Source organism: Crotalus tigris, unplaced genomic scaffold, assembly GCF_016545835.1.
Source record: "Crotalus tigris isolate CLP2741 ecotype Arizona unplaced genomic scaffold, ASM1654583v1 scf7180000017680.1116333, whole genome shotgun sequence".
NCBI lineage: Eukaryota > Metazoa > Chordata > Lepidosauria > Squamata > Viperidae > Crotalus > Crotalus tigris.
The window spans coordinates 384705-403619 of record NW_024096562.1 but is presented as its reverse complement, the minus strand read 5'-3'; the positions used below and the strand labels follow the sequence as shown (position 1 = coordinate 403619).

The 18915-nt window shown below is 42.9% G+C and overlaps 1 protein-coding gene across 2 annotated transcripts in view; it reads right to left on the bottom strand.

Moving 5' to 3' along the window:
• Positions 1-17838, bottom strand: part of VDAC1 (voltage dependent anion channel 1) — a 31466-nt gene extending 13628 nt beyond the window's left edge. Inside the window, exons 1-2 of one of the 2 annotated variants that reach the window (XM_039337494.1) lie at positions 17596-17838; positions 4859-4928 (exon numbers count right to left, since the gene is read on the bottom strand). In XM_039337494.1, the coding sequence (XP_039193428.1) occupies positions 4859-4928; positions 17596-17718 (193 nt within the window). In that variant the 5' untranslated portion in view covers positions 17719-17838. The remainder of the gene's footprint in view (positions 1-4858; positions 4929-17595) is intronic. The other variant, XM_039337495.1, reaches the window with a different exon arrangement.
• Between the last annotated feature and the right edge of the window lie 1077 nt (positions 17839-18915).

Here is an 18915-nt window from a genome sequence, read left to right as displayed (position 1 = left end):
AGCCGTGGTCCTGCAGCATTTTTATCACTAACTTTAGGTCCGCCCGAGACTGCTGGGCGGACGATGACTGGATTAGAATATCGTCCAGGTAGCACTGGACTCTGACTGGTACGTTTCTTAGTTGTGCTGCCAGAACCGCCAGAATCTTGGTGAACACCCTGGGCGCTGATGACAGGCCGAATGGAAGTGCCCTGTATTGAAAATGGTGCCCCCTGTAGGCAAACCGTAGAAAGCGGCGGTGAGCCAGAGAGATAGGGATGTGCAAGTATGCCTCCGTGAGGTCGATCGATGCCAGAAAATCCCCTTTCCTTACGCTTCCAAGGATGGAGCGTAGTGTCTGCATTTTGAATTTGCGGTATTTTATGTAGAAATTTAGCCTTTTCAAATCCAAAACGGCTCTCCAACCCCCCGAGGGTTTTGGGACCACGAAGAGGATAGAATAAAACCCCTGGTCTCTCTGGTTCATAGGCACCGGCTCTACGGCCCGTATGTTTAGAAGGTGCTGAACGGCCTCGTTCATGAGCCTTCTCTTTGTTGGGTTTGTGGGACAGGGGCACGGGCGGAAGCGGTTCGGGGGCTTTGAGAGAAATTCTAGAGATAGACCATGACGTATGGTGTTCCTGACCCATACGTCCGTGGTGGTCTCTTCCCACTGGGGAGCAAACCCTGCTAGTCTGCCCCCTATGGGAAGGTCTGGGCGGGAGTCATCTGGTACGGCGGAAGGGGCGGTTGTTCCCCCGAAAGGGCCGTCTTCCCTGTGTTTGCCTATGTCTTGTGTTCTGTCTGTCCCCCTGTCTTTCCCTATCCTGTCTAGCTTGGAAGGGTTGGGAATTTTGAAAGTAGTTGACCCTGGCTTCCGTACGAAAGGATTGTTTCCTTCCCCAGGAGCCGGGTCTCTTGTCCTGCCTTTTAAGCATGTGTTTAAGGACCTTGCGCTTGTCCTTGTTCTCTGTCAGGTATGGCGTTAGTGCCTCACCAAACAGCTTTGCCCCTTGGTACGGAGCCGAAGCCAATTTCCACTTGGATTTGGTATCCGCCTGCCAGTTCTTTAGCCAGAGGATGCGCCTGCTCGTGTTGTTTGCCGCCATTGCCTTGGCTGAAAACTTGGTCGCTAAAAGTGTTGCGTCCGACGCATATTCCGTGGCCGCTACCATTTTGCTGAGTTCCTGGTGAGTGCGTATATCCTCCATGGGAACCCGGCCCTGTAACTCACGGAGCCAACAAAGTGTGGCTCTGGAGAAAAAGGACGCAGAGGTAGACGCCCTGGTAGCCCAAGCTATTGCCTGGTGCGTTCTCCTGTAGTTGGACTCACTCTTTCAGTCCTCGGCTTTAAGAGCCTCAGCAAAATCTCCTGATATGGCCGTGTCCGATATCAGGGGACCTATGGGTTCGTCCACCACCGGCACCTCCAATGTTCCCTCTAGCTCCCTTGCTACGTTAAATAGCTTCCTCTCCGCATTGCTAGGAAGCGGTAGGGAGGTTGGCGCTGCCCACTGTTTCCTTATTGTGTTTAGGAACATGGTCGGGCATGGTATGCGGTGTTGAGTGGTTACCTTTTCGGCGAACGTCGGCTCAGCCTCCGTGTCAACTGTGACAGGCTCCGCTGGTGTCCCATGCCCCAGATGGGCTGTGGCCTCAGCCTTGCGCAGAATAGTAACAAAAAGAGAAGGGTTAAACAGGCCGCTGAAGGACGGCCCTTGAGGTGAGGTGTCCTCCTCCTCCTCAGACATTTGAATCCCTTGTGACGTACCTGGCTGGTCCAGGTAAGCTTCCTCAGAGACCGACGAGTCTGAGATGGAGGAGAGGTCCTGATGATCCTCCGTTTCCTCCCGATGCCTCGTTCTAAGTCCTAGAGGCTTGGCTTTTGAAGTTTGAGCCCTGGCCTCAAATGCACGGTCCACTGCCTGTGCTATTAGGGTAGCTAGCAGATCCCCTGTCAATGCAGGAGGAGTGACCATTGCCTGCGACCCTGCAGGTGCTGTGGTTAGCATGGTCCTCGGGGTTTCCTGTAACCTCCGTGGGGAGGGGGATCGGGAGAGCGATGAGAATTCGCCTATCCCACCCTCTGTTTGGGACTGTGATGAGTTCCCTAATGACCAAATGGCCCGTGGGGATGAAGGGAGACCCAGCGGTAGGTCAGGACCTATTCCCCCATTCTGCCTATTTTCAATTCTGGCCCTTTTCTGGGCTCTGTCGAACTCTTTTTCTAGGGCTTGGTGTCTTCTGATTGCCTGTTTGTCAGCCTTCTTTGATGACTTCCTTGCAGCCTTTCTAGGGGCTGCAGAGGATTCCGAATCCTCTGAAGCAGGTGCTCCAGAGGATGAAGGCGGGGCTCCAGTGGAGGGAATGATTGCTTCCTCCATTCTCCACTAACGCTGGGCCGCGATAGGGGGGACCCAGGTAGTAGGAGAGCTCCAACTTTGAGTAAGGACAGGCGCACTACTGGGGGCGTCTGGAACTCAGGAGCAGACTCTGCAAAATTGTCAGAGTTAGTCACTGTGCACGGATAAGAACAGGCACGCTAATGGGAATGCCTGGAACCCGGCTTGACTATGGTGGGTAAGGACAGGCACGCGACTGGGGATGCCTGGAACCCACCACTAAATCCAGAGGCGTACGGGCCACTAATGGGGGACCCGAAGTCTGGAAGGAGCCAAAGGCAACTAAACACAGTTAGTTATGAAAGGTTCTTATTTACTTTAGGTAGAAGACACCAAGTCCTGGAACCAGTAGCTATGTGTCTGATTTGAATGTCTCTGAATGAATAATAGATGCTTTAGTACCCCAGTACTGCTTGCCTATTAATTCACTCCAGCGGCTGAACCTAGCTTTCTTAAGGAACTTTAACTCCCCTGTTTGGACAAAAAATATGGCCGCCGCTGCCAGGAAACTACTGCGCATGTGTTAACAAGGCTGCCTATGCCACGTGCGGTTGTAACAAAGAGCTGCGCGTGCTTCCAGCTGTGCAGACAATGGCGCCTCGTTTAAAAAATCCTGAGCAGCCTGGAGTGAAAAGACTGCTCCTTCGCACGCCAGCTGTTTCCCTTAATCAATCTCCCTCCCAGCATGCGTCCCCTTTGTCCTCCGCTTCCCTTGCTAACTGCTTGCCTTTCTGTCTTTTTTTTTTTTTTTGTTTGTTTGTTTGTTTTAAACGCGAGGGGTTGCCCGAGCCTCCCCGTTTGTTTAAGGCGGCTGCCGGCTGCTGGAAGGTGGCTGGGGTTGGTTAGGGAGGGGAGTTAGGGATTTCCCCCTTTTAAGTGGGGGTGGTTTCCCCTGTAGGAATCTGACTTCCTGAGTTTTACAATTTAGCAAGGAAATTTTTGAGTGGTCAATTAAATTGAATTAAATTATCTCTAATTAACTTTTAAACTAAGCAATTTCAGCTACTAGAAAAAATCCCCCCTAATGGAAAGGAACTATACCTGCCCAGGAGCCAAAAGTTGTAGATGTCTCGCATGGCCAGATCAGTCAAGACTAAAGGATCATGGTCCATGACGGGGCGTGGCAACTTTGGCTGACTGATCTGATTGGCCAGGAATACAGTCTCAACCCACTGCGTGGATTATCCATCTCCAGTGCTGGAGAAAAACCTCTCTCCACAGAACAGATCCCTGGGGCCCAAAAGATTGGGGACCTCTGGTTTAGTATATATTTCTACATTGATAAGAGTAAGGAATGCATTGCTAAGGGAAATGTCATGAGCTTAATAGCTGGTAACTACATGGGCAAGGTCCATGTTGTTGCCTTAACAACAAATTCGCCTTAGCCTTCTGGGATGCTTTTCTAAGTTACATCCCTGGGAGTTTTGGTGTCTCCCATCTAAGTACTAACCAAACCCAGCCCTACATAGTTTTTTTTCCCCCAGAATTATATAAGAAAAACTAGGTGCTTGCCTCTTCTACAATAAACCCAAATGCAACATAAAACTCTCATACTCAAAGTCAAATGTTGCTACATCTCAAATAATAAAGCACATGAATGATTACATAACTATCAAAGAAGCCATTAAACCTAATTAAAAATGAGAAGCATAACACATTGATTTTCTGATTGATAATTCAAGTTCATTTTGTTTTAAAATCAATTGAAAGCAATACAGTATATATTCTAATTATATTCATTTATTTATCCAGCAATCTTATTTCTGTATAGCTTCCCTATAGCTAAAGAAGCCATAGAGAAGTTAATTCACTACATACAATATTTTAAAGTTTAACAAAATAACATTAAAACTAAATTTAAAATACATAATTAATATAATGGCAATGTGAATTAATACATTGGACTAAGCCAAATTGTGGTTTACTTGGTTTTAATTAATACACTGAGATATGTAGTTTATAAAATAAACTATGCCTCAGCAGATTAATTAGCTACACAATGACAGTGCAATATACATTCCTCTTTGAGCCTAATGTTGACCACCAAAATACCATGTAGTGTAATGAATTTCATTGCCTATATTGTGTGCCAATTAAAGTAGAAAATATTAAAATATTGTAATGTACTTGCAAATAATGACTATTTACAAATTAAGTAATGTTCCCACTCCCTCCAAAAAAAACAATGATCAACACCTTACAATAACGTTTTCCTAAGAGAACAGCCATTTGTAAATAAAGGAATTTATATAGATTTCACTCCAGAAAAGTAAGCACATTCCAGAAAATTCATGTACAAAACTAATAAATGTAAAGTATCCCCATCTGCAATATCTTTCTTCTCAAAAAATGTAACAGGGCAGATTGCAGAAGGCATTCTTGATGCTTGTTATAGACTCCTTTTATATCCTCTACTGACAGAAATTTTATTTGGATGAAAGTAATAGAAAATAAAACTTTCACTTGGCAATATTTACCATATCCCTTGGTGAAAATGTCGCGAGCAGCTTTTCCTAAATCAGCATATGGAGGAGGCACTGCCATTTTCTGTTAAAATAAAAATGCCACAATTATGTTTCTGCTATCAGCCCAAAGATCTTCACTGTATTTATGATTCTAAAATATAGTTTACAAGGAAGCAAGCTGAAGTTACCAATAGCAAACAATTTTCCTCTTTTGGATCCCAAATTCCAGTTTTAGCTCTGCGAGGAATTCAGAAGCTTTCAACATACTTCATCAGTTTTGTGATCAAACTGAAACCATTATTTGTTATAAAAAATTAAAACATTCAATTCAAATTCAAAAGATTCAATGGCTTTATCTATTTTGATTCATGCAAGGTTCCCTATACCAGGCACTGCCAAAAACAAAGCTTTGAGTCATGTGTCCTAGTGCAACAATTCTCTATGGCTGGTTCATACTCATGCTTTGAAATCATGGTGTGCTGGTGGGAATGCATGGTTGATTTGTAACAGTGTTTTTTAAACTTGGCAACTTTTAAGATGTGAACTCCCAAAATTCCCTAGCCAGCATTGAAAAACCATGATTTATAATTTCCTGGTTCTTCTTTGTACCAGGATCCTGCCCAAGCTTCTAACCAATCCATGGAGGAACAAGACAAAAGCCACTAAAAACAGGAGAAACAAACTAGAAATTTTCAAGTAAGTCAGAGTAATTTTGCTAATCTGCAAGCCTGACTCTGGTTTGGACAACAAACTCTAGCTTAGCTTATTACAGGGGTCTTCAAACTTGGCTCTTTTATGACTTGTGGACTTCAACTCCCAGAATTCCTCAGCCAGCATGCCTGAGGAATTCTGGGAGTTGAAGTCCACAAGGACCATGTTTGAAAGGGCCATGTTTGAAGACCCCTGGCTTATTATTATTACCCAGAAAATGCTTTGGATACATGTCAGCCCTCCCAAGAAAACCAGACAAGAAACATCACTAGATGAACTAAATCTACATTCTTGTCAGACTACAGTAACAGAATCTTGCAAATTTGAAGGTACAAACTTCCCATCACCACTTTTAACTGTTTGATCCATTAAGGTGGGTCCTTTCTAAGTTTCTTTCCCTGGCTGTTAACCTGTTGGGGGTTCCTGCCTCTCTTGTCTGATTGTTTCCTAGGCAGCAGTTTTTCCCCTCAGATAATTCACACATTCCATTGCAATATAACAGTATCCCTCTTCTTCCAATTAAAAGTTCATGTTTTACATTACCTTTCTTTTCAAATATTCCCACCAAAGAAAAACACTTTCTAATTTAAGTTGTTTGATCTTCCCCTTACAGAAGCAGAATAGCCATAATATAAGCTTGGATGGCATAGCCAAGAAGGATTCAAAACATGAGTCCCTGGAGAGATAGTTATCTAACTATCTGTGAAAAAGAACCAGGTTATCTCACTTATGCATAATGTAAAATGGTTCACTGTATAAACATGCAAGGCTTCACCCTCAGTTCTTTAATGAAGCAGCTGATACAGGACTCTCCAAACTGTATTGGTTAATTTATTTTGTACTCACCACTATTTCTTTGCCTCTGAACAAGAAGCAGCTAAGGAAGCCTATTGCTTGGCAAATATTTTGTTATTTAGGGTTTGCATTATGTTAATCTTGTTCAAGCAGAAAATAAATTAAAACTAGGAATGTGCAATAGGTATAGATGGTGAGTATTCTAAACTGGCACAAATCTCTAAATCACATGGTTGGAAACATCCGGGTTTGAATTATTGCTCATTTTGGCTCCGTAGGAGAACCAATTTATGTTATAAGGGTATTACAAATGCAGTGATGCCTAAGTATTTTAATAGATACTTCCAACATGAAGCATTAAATGCCAGAGCAGAATATTATTGCTAAATTAGTTAAAAAAATTTCTTTGCCAATTTTAAACCATACCTAGGAATTTGTTATAAAGATGTCTACTAGGGCTACCAACATAGTCAAGGTTCTCAAATTATATTAGCTAAACAAGGGAGCAACTGACTACTTTGAATGGGGTTACCAGATGTTGGGGAAAAAAGAGGACATGTCCTATTTGTCCTCACATTTCTTTATTTAGCAGGCATAGCCTTGAAACCAAATATTGTCTTTTTGAGGATCTAACAAGCTACATCTTCCTGAATAGTTTTTTTTTTCCCACAGTGCAATACTTTCCTAATTACCATAGTGCTAACTGAAAGTTAACAAGCTAGGCTCTGTGACTGATTAGTAATTGATTAGTACTCTCCCTCCCCATGCAGCTGATGCCTGAAATTGGCAAGGTGTTAAATTAGTTACAAGCTAAAGGCTTTTGCCTCCTAACACAGTTTAACCCATTCCTGCTCTGAAGAAACTGACACTGCAAAAAGTAATTTCACATAGATGTAGGCCTAACTATTTTTTTTGTAAATTTTGTTGCAGATACCAAGAAAGTTAAACAGTTAAGCAATTAGTGTGTTCTCCTTTACACACACACACACACACACACACACACCATTTGTAGTCCTTTCAAACTGGCTGTGGTCCTCCTTTGCCTGTTCAGATATCTGATAGCCTTACTTTGAGAGGACATCTTCCAGATCCCATTGATGTTCTTCCTATCTTCCCCCCTTTCTCAGTATACCTAGCATGGATATTGTTCAAATAAACAGAGGGAAGTTTTGAAAGTGTTGACAAATGATGCTTCCAGGGCATATGTATTCAAAACTCAAATTCATACATAACAGAAGTAGGAAAAAATATGTAACATGACTACAAAATAATGAAGGTTGCCAAAAAATAATTAATTGATTGATCGATCGATATGGATGCACATCTCACTTTAGAACAGTGCTTCTCAAATAGTGGGGCGGGCCCCCCAGGGGGGCGCGAGGCTCCGTAAAGGGGGGCTCGTTTGACCTCAGCAAATACTGTCATATTGGACGCACGTGACACACGCAAAGGACCCGATTGGATAGACAGTCGCGCGGGGGGGGGGGCAAAATGTTTTCTTCTTCCTAGGGGGGCATGACAGAAAATAATTGAGAAGCACTGCTTTAGAAGGATGAAAATGCAAAAATACACATTATATTTAACCCTGGTGCTGAAGAAAAAGAAAGAACATCAACAACAGCAGAACTGAGAAAACAACACAAAACAGCCTTATAAAAAGCTAACAGGGATGGGGCTATCCAAATTTCATTTTATGTAAAATAATATAATTTTAATTTATGTCTTTTATATAGTTTTATCATTTGTATCTATTAACCTCCAAGTCACTTTGACAGTGAGATGCACAGTGTGTACATCTGCTAAATATTGTACCAATACATTACTTCAGTATTGATTGCTAAAATTGACAATTCATTTTCAAAACATTGTTGAAAATCCAACAATCAATTTGGATCATTATTCCATATTTGATTGCATGCTGTAAAGCTCAGCCATTTTGAAAAATAATATATAATGAAATGAATCCTAAAAATTGAATCTATTTTCCAATCTGCTATTTATCTACTAAATATCAGTAGACCAGGGGTGCCCAACCTGTGGGCCATGGCCGCTTGGCCATCAGGCTGCATGAAGGGATGGCCAATGCACATGCACATGCACTCACCCTCCCACACTCACACTAGTGCCACCCTGGGCATCCTGCCGACAGTAGCACCACCCTGGCCCGAGCATCCCACTGGCACTAGCGCCGCCCCGAGCATCCCACCGGCGCTAGCACTGCCCCAAGCATCCTGCCAGCACTAGCACTGCCCCAGAGCATCCCATTGGCACTAGTGCCACCCATAGTGTCCCACCAGCACTAGTGCCACCTCATTTGCAACACTCGTGCCCACGCAGCCATTTGCACGTGCGCATGTGCTTGCATGTGGCCATTTGCGTGTGTGCATGCACTCGCATGCGGCCCATTTGTGCGCGTGCACGTAGCAGTGCCTGCCTCCCTTTCCGGATCACCAAACCAAAAAGGTTGGAGACCTCTGCACTAGACTTTACCTCCCCACAAAGTATTCTAAAAATGCTATACTTTGTATTACCCATCAGAAAAAAACAGACATAAAAGCCTTTCTATAATCAGTAAAGTACATAAAGACTTCTTTTTCATATTTTTTTTTATTGAAAATTTTTAAAATTTTACAAAAAAAAAATTTCCCTTCCCCAAACCCTCCCAACCCACCCAAACCTTCCCATATCAGCAATAAATCTTATGTTCCTTGGCCTTCTCTAAAATCAGCATGAACATCTGCCATCTCTTCTTCCATGAGATGGAAAATTCTAAGCATATTTTTTTTTTGCTAGCATGTGAAATAAAGACTATTGTATGATAGTTTGCACACTCTGTTAACTCTCTTTTTTTGGTATTAAAATGATTGACCTCTTGCAATTGTTGCCCATTATATTGTTCTCCAGATTTGTTTGTATGGCTCAGTTAGAAACTTTACTAATTCTTCTTGCTAGTGGGTATTCTATCAGTTCCTGTAGCTTCCATCTGGAGTGCTGCTCTAACTTTATTTTCTAGTACTAGAGGTTCTAGTCAGCTATTTTGGATACTGACATTGCCACTGTACCATATTTCAATATACACCTATTTTTCTCTGATCTCGTTTGAATCAGCTACTTATCACTTATTTTGTATCCATGATATCCTTTAGCACAGGCTTTTCAACCAGTGGTATGGGTACCACCTGTAGTACATTGGCACCTGGCAGGTGGTATGCAGCCATCTTAGAAAAGTGGTAGCTGGGAGGGGAATGGGCTGAACCGGTGGCAGCACCGCACAAGCCTGAGCGAGAGATGGCTGGAGCTGCAGGGCTGTCAGGGCTCAGCGGAAGCACCAGGATCAGTGCTGCTTTCCAGCTGATCAGTGCTTTTTCGGGGTTGGAGCTCGGCGCTGATCCTGGCACTTCTGCTGAGCCCTGAAGAAGCACCAATCAGCTGGAAAGCAGCACTGATCCTGGCACTTCTTCTGAGCCCAGAAAAAGCACCAATCAGATGGAATGTTGCAGCATCTCCAGGGTCTTGTAATTTACATTCAGATGCTTGGCCACTGATTCATATTTATGATGATCACAGTGTCCCAGGGTCATGTGAAGTAACCAAAACCTGCTGCAACCACCCAGCAGACGGAGGAATAAAAACCAAACACCCTCCCACCCAACCCCCGCTGCCAATCCTCAACAGAAATGCTCACAACAATGAAAACCTCGGACAGGAGGAAGAGCACCGCCGGGCGGGCAGGCAGGTATCTTGCTCAGCTGTGGCTTGGGGGGCACTTTTTTCAGTGCCATTGTAACTTCAAACAGTCACTAAGCGAACTGTTGTTAAGTCGAGGACTACCTGTACTTCATCACTTTTTTTCCTTTTTTGGAGGGGGGGGTCTTCAAGTTTTGACAACTTGCTAGGCGACTGGTAGTACTTGGATATTGCCATATCCTAAAAGTGCTACAATGGGTGAAAAGATTGAAAAGCCCTGCTTTAGCAGACCAATTACAAGGTTCAGAGATCTTTTGAAAAATATTCCTTATTTTTCCATGTCTATTTCCATCTTCAGTGTCTTTACAGATGTTTTTGTAATTTTGTTTCTTCTCACTTATAAATTCCTTTCTGAGACTTCAGTTTTTCTTGTCTTTGGAGTCTCTTTTTTCTTGACAATTTCTACGGTTTCATTTTGACAGTTTGCTTTCTTCTATTTCATCCTGGCAGTCTCTTTTCACATTCATCTTTAATGGCTTATTTAAGTTCATTCCATAGTTCCTTTTCTATCAGCGAAGTTCAGTGTGATTCCTGCTGTTCACCTTGAAAATGTTGGAGATCAAATCACTGACAACTGGCTGGCTTTTTTTTTCCTTAACTTAACTTGAAACTTGCATATCAGAAGTTCATGATCTGTTTCACAATCGACAAGTGGCCATGTCTTTGATGCTGTAATTGAGCTCATCCACCTCCTTTTACAATAATATAGTCAATTTGATTTTTATATATTCCATTTTAGTTGTTTGAATGCAGTGTTACCTATGGAAGATATTGGAATGACAGAAATGGATACGTCTGATTCCTGTTACCTACAATCTGAATGCATTTTCCTCTTTCATGTTTTCAACTTTGGTATTCAGCCTCCAATCACAAGCACTATGTTATTGGTTAATTTAAAACATTAAACAGCTGCCCATCTCAAACAACTCTAGGTTACTCACAACAAACTTGCTTACATGATCTGTTGATTTCAAATTGAATTTGATCATAACATTTATCACCTCCTCTTCTGCATGAGTGGTGGGATTATCATCTATGGTGGTGCACTGCGTGGTGGTGCAGTGATTAGAATGCAATATTGCAAGCCCACTGCAGTACTCTGAATCAGAATCAGAACAGAGCTATAAGGGACCTTTGAGGTCTTCTAGTCCAGCCCCCTGCTCAAGCAGGGGTCCCTATATCATTCCAACAAGTGGCTGTCCAGTCTCCTCTTAAAAACCTCGAGTGATGAAGCACCCACAATGTTTGAAGGCAAGCTGTTCCACTGGTTAATTGTCCTTACTGTTAGGAAGTTTCTCCTTAATTGTAGGTTGCTTCTCTCCTTGATTAGTTTCCATCCATTGTTTCTTGTCTTGCCTTCTGGTGCTTTGGCAAATAAATTGACCCCCTCCTCCTTGTGGCAGCCTCTCAGATACAGTACTGGAATACTGCTATCATGTCCTCCCTAGTCCTTCTTTTCTCTAGACTGGCCATTCCCAAATCTTGCAACCGTTTTTCATATGTTTTACTTTCCAGGCCTTTAATCATCTTAGTTGCTTTTCTTTGCACTTTTCCAACGTCTCAACAACACTTTTTCCAAAGTCTCTGCCCACTGCCAGGAGTCCGATCCTGACCAGCTCAAGGTTGACTCAGCCTTGCATCCTTCTGAGGTCCATAAAATGAGGACCCAGATTGTTGGGGACAATGCTGACACTGTAAACCATACAGAGAGTGCTGTAAAGCAGTATGAAGCAGTATATAAATCGAAGTGCTATTGCTATTATATTCAAGGATTATCCAATCAATATTATTCAGTCACTGACTACACTGTACCCAAATAATAGTATTTGGGTACAATGTAGTCAGTGACTGAATAATATCTTGCTACATCTTCCATTACCATATAAAAGTGACAGCCTTCCTTTTTTTGTTTTTCATCTCCCAAATAATAAAAAGTGTGATCTTATGACTGAAAATGTCCAATGCCAGCCCATCTCATTTTGTCTAAAACAGTGGTTCTCAACCTTTTTAATGCTGCGACCCCCAACTGGTCGTAAGTCGAGGACTACTCAACCGGTCGTAAGTTGAGAACTACTCAACTGGTGCAGCACCGTTTGCAGAATGGGACTTTTGGCGGGCTCAGCAGGGCAGAGACAGCCTGGACAATTCCTATTGGCTTTTGAAAGCCAATAGAATTAGACTCTATTCAAGAGAGTCTATTCTGTTGGCTTTCAAAAGCCAATAGAATAAAAGGGAATAGCACAGCTAAGGAAAAGGGGGGAAAAAATGATGGACTGCGTTGTTTGGCGACCCCCATGAAATGGTCGTTCGACCCCAAATGGGGTCCCGGCCCACAGATTGAGCACCACTGGTCTAAAACATCCATATATAACTGTTTCATTTCCCCTTCCGCTGTGTTAAGCTTTCACATGCTCCTCTTGTAATTCTATCCTCCAAGTTTTTCCCTATATGACAGCATCAGCAACAAGACAAAGAGTTTAATCTAACCATGTGATCAACTTGATTAGTATTTGGAAGGATTTTCACTTTCTCTCAGTAGTATGTTGAATGTTATCCAACCTGAGAGGCCCATTATTCAGCATTATATCATCAATAATTTTATATTTTCAAACCATAGAGTTTTCGTGGTAATAATGTAGGGGTGATTTACTACTGCCTTCTCATACACGATATGAATTAATGTTTTGCCATTGTCCCTAAAGTGACATCTGCTTCAAGCTTCCAGGTGCTTTAAATTTCATCAGAGCCTACAATTGATGTGAAACCTAGGTTTGGAGCCACCTAATATATGAAAAATAATCTTATCTCAAGAGACTTTTCTTGTTCAAAAAAAATAGTTTAAACCAGGGGTTCTCCAAATTTCACTTTAAGATTTGCAGACTTCAACTCCCAGAATGCCTCAGTTCACCATTCATAAATGAATTGAAAAATTCTGGGAGTTGTAGTTCACAAATCTTTAAATCTACCAAGTTTGAAAACCCCTGGTTTAAACTATGAATAAAACTACCAGAATGAGTTTGCCTTGAAGTCTTTCAAAAATCAAAACTCCTGTCTGAGAAAAGGAAACTCTGGCTGGGTTAACACATCACCCTAAGCCACCAAAGCTCAGTTCACTCTTTGGCTAACCAAACCAAAACCATAGGAAAATATAATACAATGTATGAAAGCAGGTGCCAAAGCTGAATATATAAAATATATTATTAGCAGTTCCAACTAAATCTCAGGAACTTCGTATCTCCGTTTTCACCAGAATGCAAGCCTCAAAACAAACCTATGTCCAGATAAATGTTTGTAGCTACTGTTTCCCACCACCCGGACAACAATTTTATTCCACTGTCTGCTTCATAATTTATAGAAAGATTGGCTCAGAGCTCACTCAATCACAGTCCATTCTTACCTATCTTGGCACTGAAGAATGAAAAGTTAAAATTTAAATTCTCAAAATGCTAGTGTACATGAATCATCATTTTCAAATAATGAAGAGCAAATGGTTCAGGGGAAAAAATAATATATTGCCCCCTTTTAAAAAAAAGGCTTCACTTTTGATCCTTGTGAGCATACAAAGGATCTTTCACAATTTAAACATTTTCTGATGTTTTGACTTAGCTTGTAAAATAGCAAGGACTGAAATTCCAAACCCCAGTAGACATTAATTCTCTGACTTTCCTCAGATGGCATATGTATAAAAATGTCACATGTGCAACCAGATGAGAAGAATAATCTATCACAAACTATTTTTTGTTTTTGCGCATAAAGGGTCATAACCAATGGGAAATGTCCATTAGGCTGATGGAGAATAAATTATGAAGAATTACAGATAGATCTAGACTAAATGATGGTCAAAGCTATTACCAACGGTGGGAGTGGGCACAATGTATTGTAGAGTGCTACAGGACTGCATACTTACTTCTCCAAGGAAATCACTGTATCCCTTTTCTACTTTTCCACATTCTCACAAAACATAAAGTGGAGAAGCAACAGCTTTCAGAGAGTTGCTCCCAAGAGCAAAAAATAGCTACACAGCAGCCAGAAAACTTATCATGGCAGTGAACCAGTTTTCCCCACCCCAGCATTACATTATACAAAGCAAGAAAAAGCTTAACTGAAATACTTTTCTTTCAGTGTTTCATAGCTGATACAGAATTCTAGCTAACCAGCAGCCACAAAATAGAAAGGCTGATCCTGAGACGCTGATATTGGTCATGCAATCCAAATGCTGTGAGGGCAACAAATTTGCACTGCAGGTTCCCATGATCCTATTAGATTTTACAGTACACAGTTTAGAGCAAGGAGAATGTAATGAATTGCAGCTGCCACAAGCAGTGCCCTGACTGTAGAAATTATTTTTAGCCATTCACGTAGGAAAGGTTAAAAGAAACAGCCCTAGAAAAATGAAGAATGACAGGAGAAATTCAGTGATGTTTTCTTGTTGGAAAGAAGTGCAAACACTAGGTTCTTTTTTAAAAATACCCTTAAAAGATGGATGAAGTATCTTTTATTTTTAAAATGCAACCTTTTTGTGTTTTCTGAAGACTGCTTGCAGGATAGATGGATGGATGGATGGATGGATGGATGGATGGATAGATGGATGGATGGATGTTCTTCCTGCAGCTATTTCATTATTTTATTAAAGTAAGAGCAAGCAAAATGCCGAATCCCACATAATCCAAAGAGTTCCTCTACTTTTTTTCCCCTTATCAGTGCAGCAGAAATGTACACCTTGATTCTGTAGAGTTTTATGACATAGGAGAGAATGGTCAGCATAACTCTCAATCAAAAATTGTTTTCTGACTAAGCAACACCAATGCTGCTCCTAACTTTATTTCAGGTTTTTATTAGAAAATGTCCCATGCTGCAAAACATTCCTTATTCTGCCCTATTAAAGTCTTTGAACAGATATAGAAGGGAGTGGAAATTAGCATTATAGCACAAACATAGAGTTTTGTGATCAGCCTGCAGGTCAAATTGCACAGGTCTACTTTTGAAGAAAAAGGAGAAATTGGGAGACTAACTTTTGTCCTAATTTCCTGCACCACAAATACCTGCATTTCTGCAAAACCAGCCTGTAGAGATTACACAATTGCACGAATTATATTGTTATTTTGTATGAAGAGAGGAAAAATCTTTTGCCAAATATATTGTTGCATTTTACTGCCTTTATTTATGCTTGACTAACTCGTCCAACGTTCAACCTAATATAGACTGATTTGCACTTTTCTATAGCTGATAAAACAAGGAAATGTGTATGTATGCCCTTTCTGTTTCTATATTCAAACTTGTTGTTCATGCTAGTTTTATCACTGCAAAACTCATGCTACCATATCGATACTTATTGACAAACCCTGAATGAAACATTGTAAGCATGGTGCCAAATTGCAAAAAAGCTGAAGATATGGAAGGGATAGAAATCACTAAAGTGATTTTATTTATCAAATAAATAACGAGCAGATTTCTGCAACTTATTTAGAAAATAAAGCAAGCATATATTCTTAAAATATATACTCTCTCAAAGTAACAGCTGGGATGTGAATGTAGTTTTGGGCAATTTACTAGCCATATTTGTATTGTTAAGATTCTATTAAATAAAATACTGAATCAGAATCCTCTGCCCTTATTCTTAAACATACACGCACACTTGTTTGACTGAATAAGACAAGGTTTTGAAAGGATAGCATGCATATTTTGAATAATGTTATAAATTTTGCTGAGAGGGCTAATCCAGTTGCTAAGGAGGCATACCTAGTTACAAAGATACTCTGGTCTGCCTCCCATAGATGGCACTCCTTTTCCTAGGTAGGTGAACATACTGCAAAAGAAAACATCAAGCCTCCACTATTTTTATTTTTATGTTCTAAGAAAGCCTATGGGATCCATAGGAATTTTTGGAAATGAAGGCATACCTAATGCCAGTTCTGATTTTTCCTGATATTTCTCCTGGGCTTTACCCAGGTTAATTTTGGAGCCCATTCAAGGTCACTGAGGACCTACCACGCAGTGATACCCAACTGCATCTATCAATCTATCAGTCAACTGCAACACTGATAGCATTCCAAAAATCTAGGCATAATTCATTAGCAAGGGGTTTCAGATGTGATCCTTTTTATATATTAAACTGGCATCAAATGGAAAAGCAAAATGCTGTTGAGTTATAGTACTCTAATCAATAAAATTACGTTTTTCTAAGCATCTGGTTCAGTTTGGCTTTCTTGGGTGGAAGGAAGGAACATTAAAATCAGAATAAGTTAAAAAAAAATACATAGATATTATTTGCAAATCTGGTTGCTCTCTGCCTCCAGACACTTTTGAAGACATGTCATTCTATGCCTTCTATTGCAGTGAAAAAGGTTGGGAAATCCTTGGGGAAACAGTCAAATAAAGTCAAATAACTTTTCTGGACAAAAACCACAGGATTTCACTTCATCACCGCTCGCCTTCTTCCTGCTGGGCGTTAAGGGCAGGCAAGGACATTAAGGGCACTTGGAGGGCACGGGAGGTGCTGAAAAAGAGGGAGGTGGCCAGAGGGAAAGATAAGAGTCTGAAAAGTAGCCAGCAAGGGATCCGCTTGGAATCGAGTCCTTGTGAAGGAGCTGCTGCCTGTGGTCAGCGACATGGCCGCCCGACCTTGCTCTCCTTCTAGGAGGCCTGCCGCTTTCCACAAGCGCAGTTCGCATTCCGCTCGAGGCCTTTAGAGCGGCCGAGAGAGAGAGAGAGAGAGAGAGAGAGAGAGCGCACATGGGAGTCAAATGACGAGTGCGAGGCAAGGAAACGCTTCGGGAAGGTCACCGAGAACTCGGCGCGCGCAGTTAAGAGCGCAGCAAAGCCACCAAATCCCTGTCTGAAAACTCTCCCCTCGCAATTTCCAGAGCGAGACTCAAGGCCAGGCAGGCAAAGCCATCCGCTGCTGCGGCTGCTGAAAACAGGGATCAAATGGCAAGCAAGCCGCTTTCTGGGAAGGGGAGACTGGCAGAGGAGGCGCCCCTTGGGGGGAGGGGGAAGCAGAAAACGACGGGCGAGAAAAAAAAAAGAGAGAGAGGTTGGCGGGGACTGAATTGCAAACGTCCCGAAGCAGCTACGCCCCAACTTAGCCAAGGGTTGGAACTGATGCCCCTCCAACGCGCTAGGAAACGGACGTGAGAAGCGTGGCTTGGGGCGCGCCCTCTCCCAGCGTGCGCGGCCTTGAAACACTGTCGGGCAATCAGGGATCGCGGTTGGAGGGCAAGGAAGTTGTCCCCAACCATTCCGAATGATGGTCTCCGGAGGCCCGGCGTGACTCAGAGCTTCCCCCCATCCCCCGCCATCCCTCCTTCCCCGGCATCTTTTCCGGCGCTGCGGGCGTGGAATGGCAGCATATCCAAGCCCGCGCTCGCTCGTTTCCCGCCTCCAGCGAGTCCCCCGAGCTCCCTCTGTTCCGTTTTATTCCTCCAGAGCCTTTGCGGCGGGCCCAGGGCCGGTTCATCATGTCGTAACCCGACGCTTGGGTGCCCTGCCCGCCTTACCGCGTGCTCCCGGTCTTGTTCGTGACTGCAGCAAGGCTTCGGAGGCGAGACAGCTGGCGAGACCGAAGCGGCGACGGAGGAGGAATGGAACGGGGCGGGCTTCCCCTGCGCTGAGCCCAACATAGCTAAAGCAAAGAAACTCGGCACGCACCGTGTGGCTCTGGCACGCTAACAGATGGAACCACCCGGCTCACAGAGGGACGTGCTTGCCCCGGCGTCGCACACGCTCGCCTGTCCCCAGGCTGCGGATAGGCTGAGGGCTAGAGAGGCAGGGAAAGCGAGGCAGGACTTCGCCGTGCCAAGGCAGCGACTCCGCCAATCCTAGGGCGTCGTGTCTTGCGTCTTACGCATCCGGTAGTGCGCCCAAGGTGCCAGATGTCAGGAGGGGGGGCTGTTGGCTGCAGCGCGCGGGATCGGGAGAGCCGCCGGGATCGGTCGCTGCCTTTGGTGCTGTAAATGCAGAGGTGGTGAAAGAAGAACAAAGCGCCTTGTTTGTTAGCCCTCATCCAAGTCCGTGCAGGTCAACGGCTTGGGGAGGAGATGTACTGAATTAGGATGAGCAGTTAACCCTGTTGGACCTGTTGGTTTAGCTCCGTGAATAAGTAAGCAATAAGTAAGCAAAGTGCATTAAGCACATTGAAGTGGAAAGAGATGTGGGGTAGTAATGAGATGCTATTGGCTCATGCGATAAGCCAGAATTTATTTCACCATGGTTTATTGAAGAAGACACAATTGGCTTGGTTCCAGCAACACAGATTCCAAATCGCAAGATTCACTTAGTAAGCTTTACTGATTGAAATATGGCATATTATGTGATGGACAAATCCAGATGCTGTCATTGTTTGCTTTAACCATGTTTATGGCTTATGTTCTTTATGTTCTTTCAGGTCTTCCAACAGTGTATTCATTGCCATTGTAACTAAGTCTATCCACCATGTTGCTAGTCATCCTCTTTCTTTTTACCTTTCCCAAGCTTAGAGCCTTTTCTCGGGCACCTAGTTTTTGCATAATTTATCCAAAGTAGGATAATTTGAGCCTGATCATTAATGCCTCAAGTAAAAACTCTGGATTGATTTGTTTGATGTTCCATTGGTTTCTTTTCTTGGCTGCACTGAGCATTATGTGGTCTTTTTAAAACAATGGTTTTCAACCTTTTTAATGCCGCGACCCCCAACCGGTCGTAAGTCGAGGACTACTCAACTGGTGCAGCACCATTTGCAGAATGGGACTTTTGACGGGCTCAGCAGGGCAGAGACAGCCTGGACAATTCCTATTGGCTTTTGAAAGCCAGTAGAATTAGACTCTATTCAAGAGAGTCTA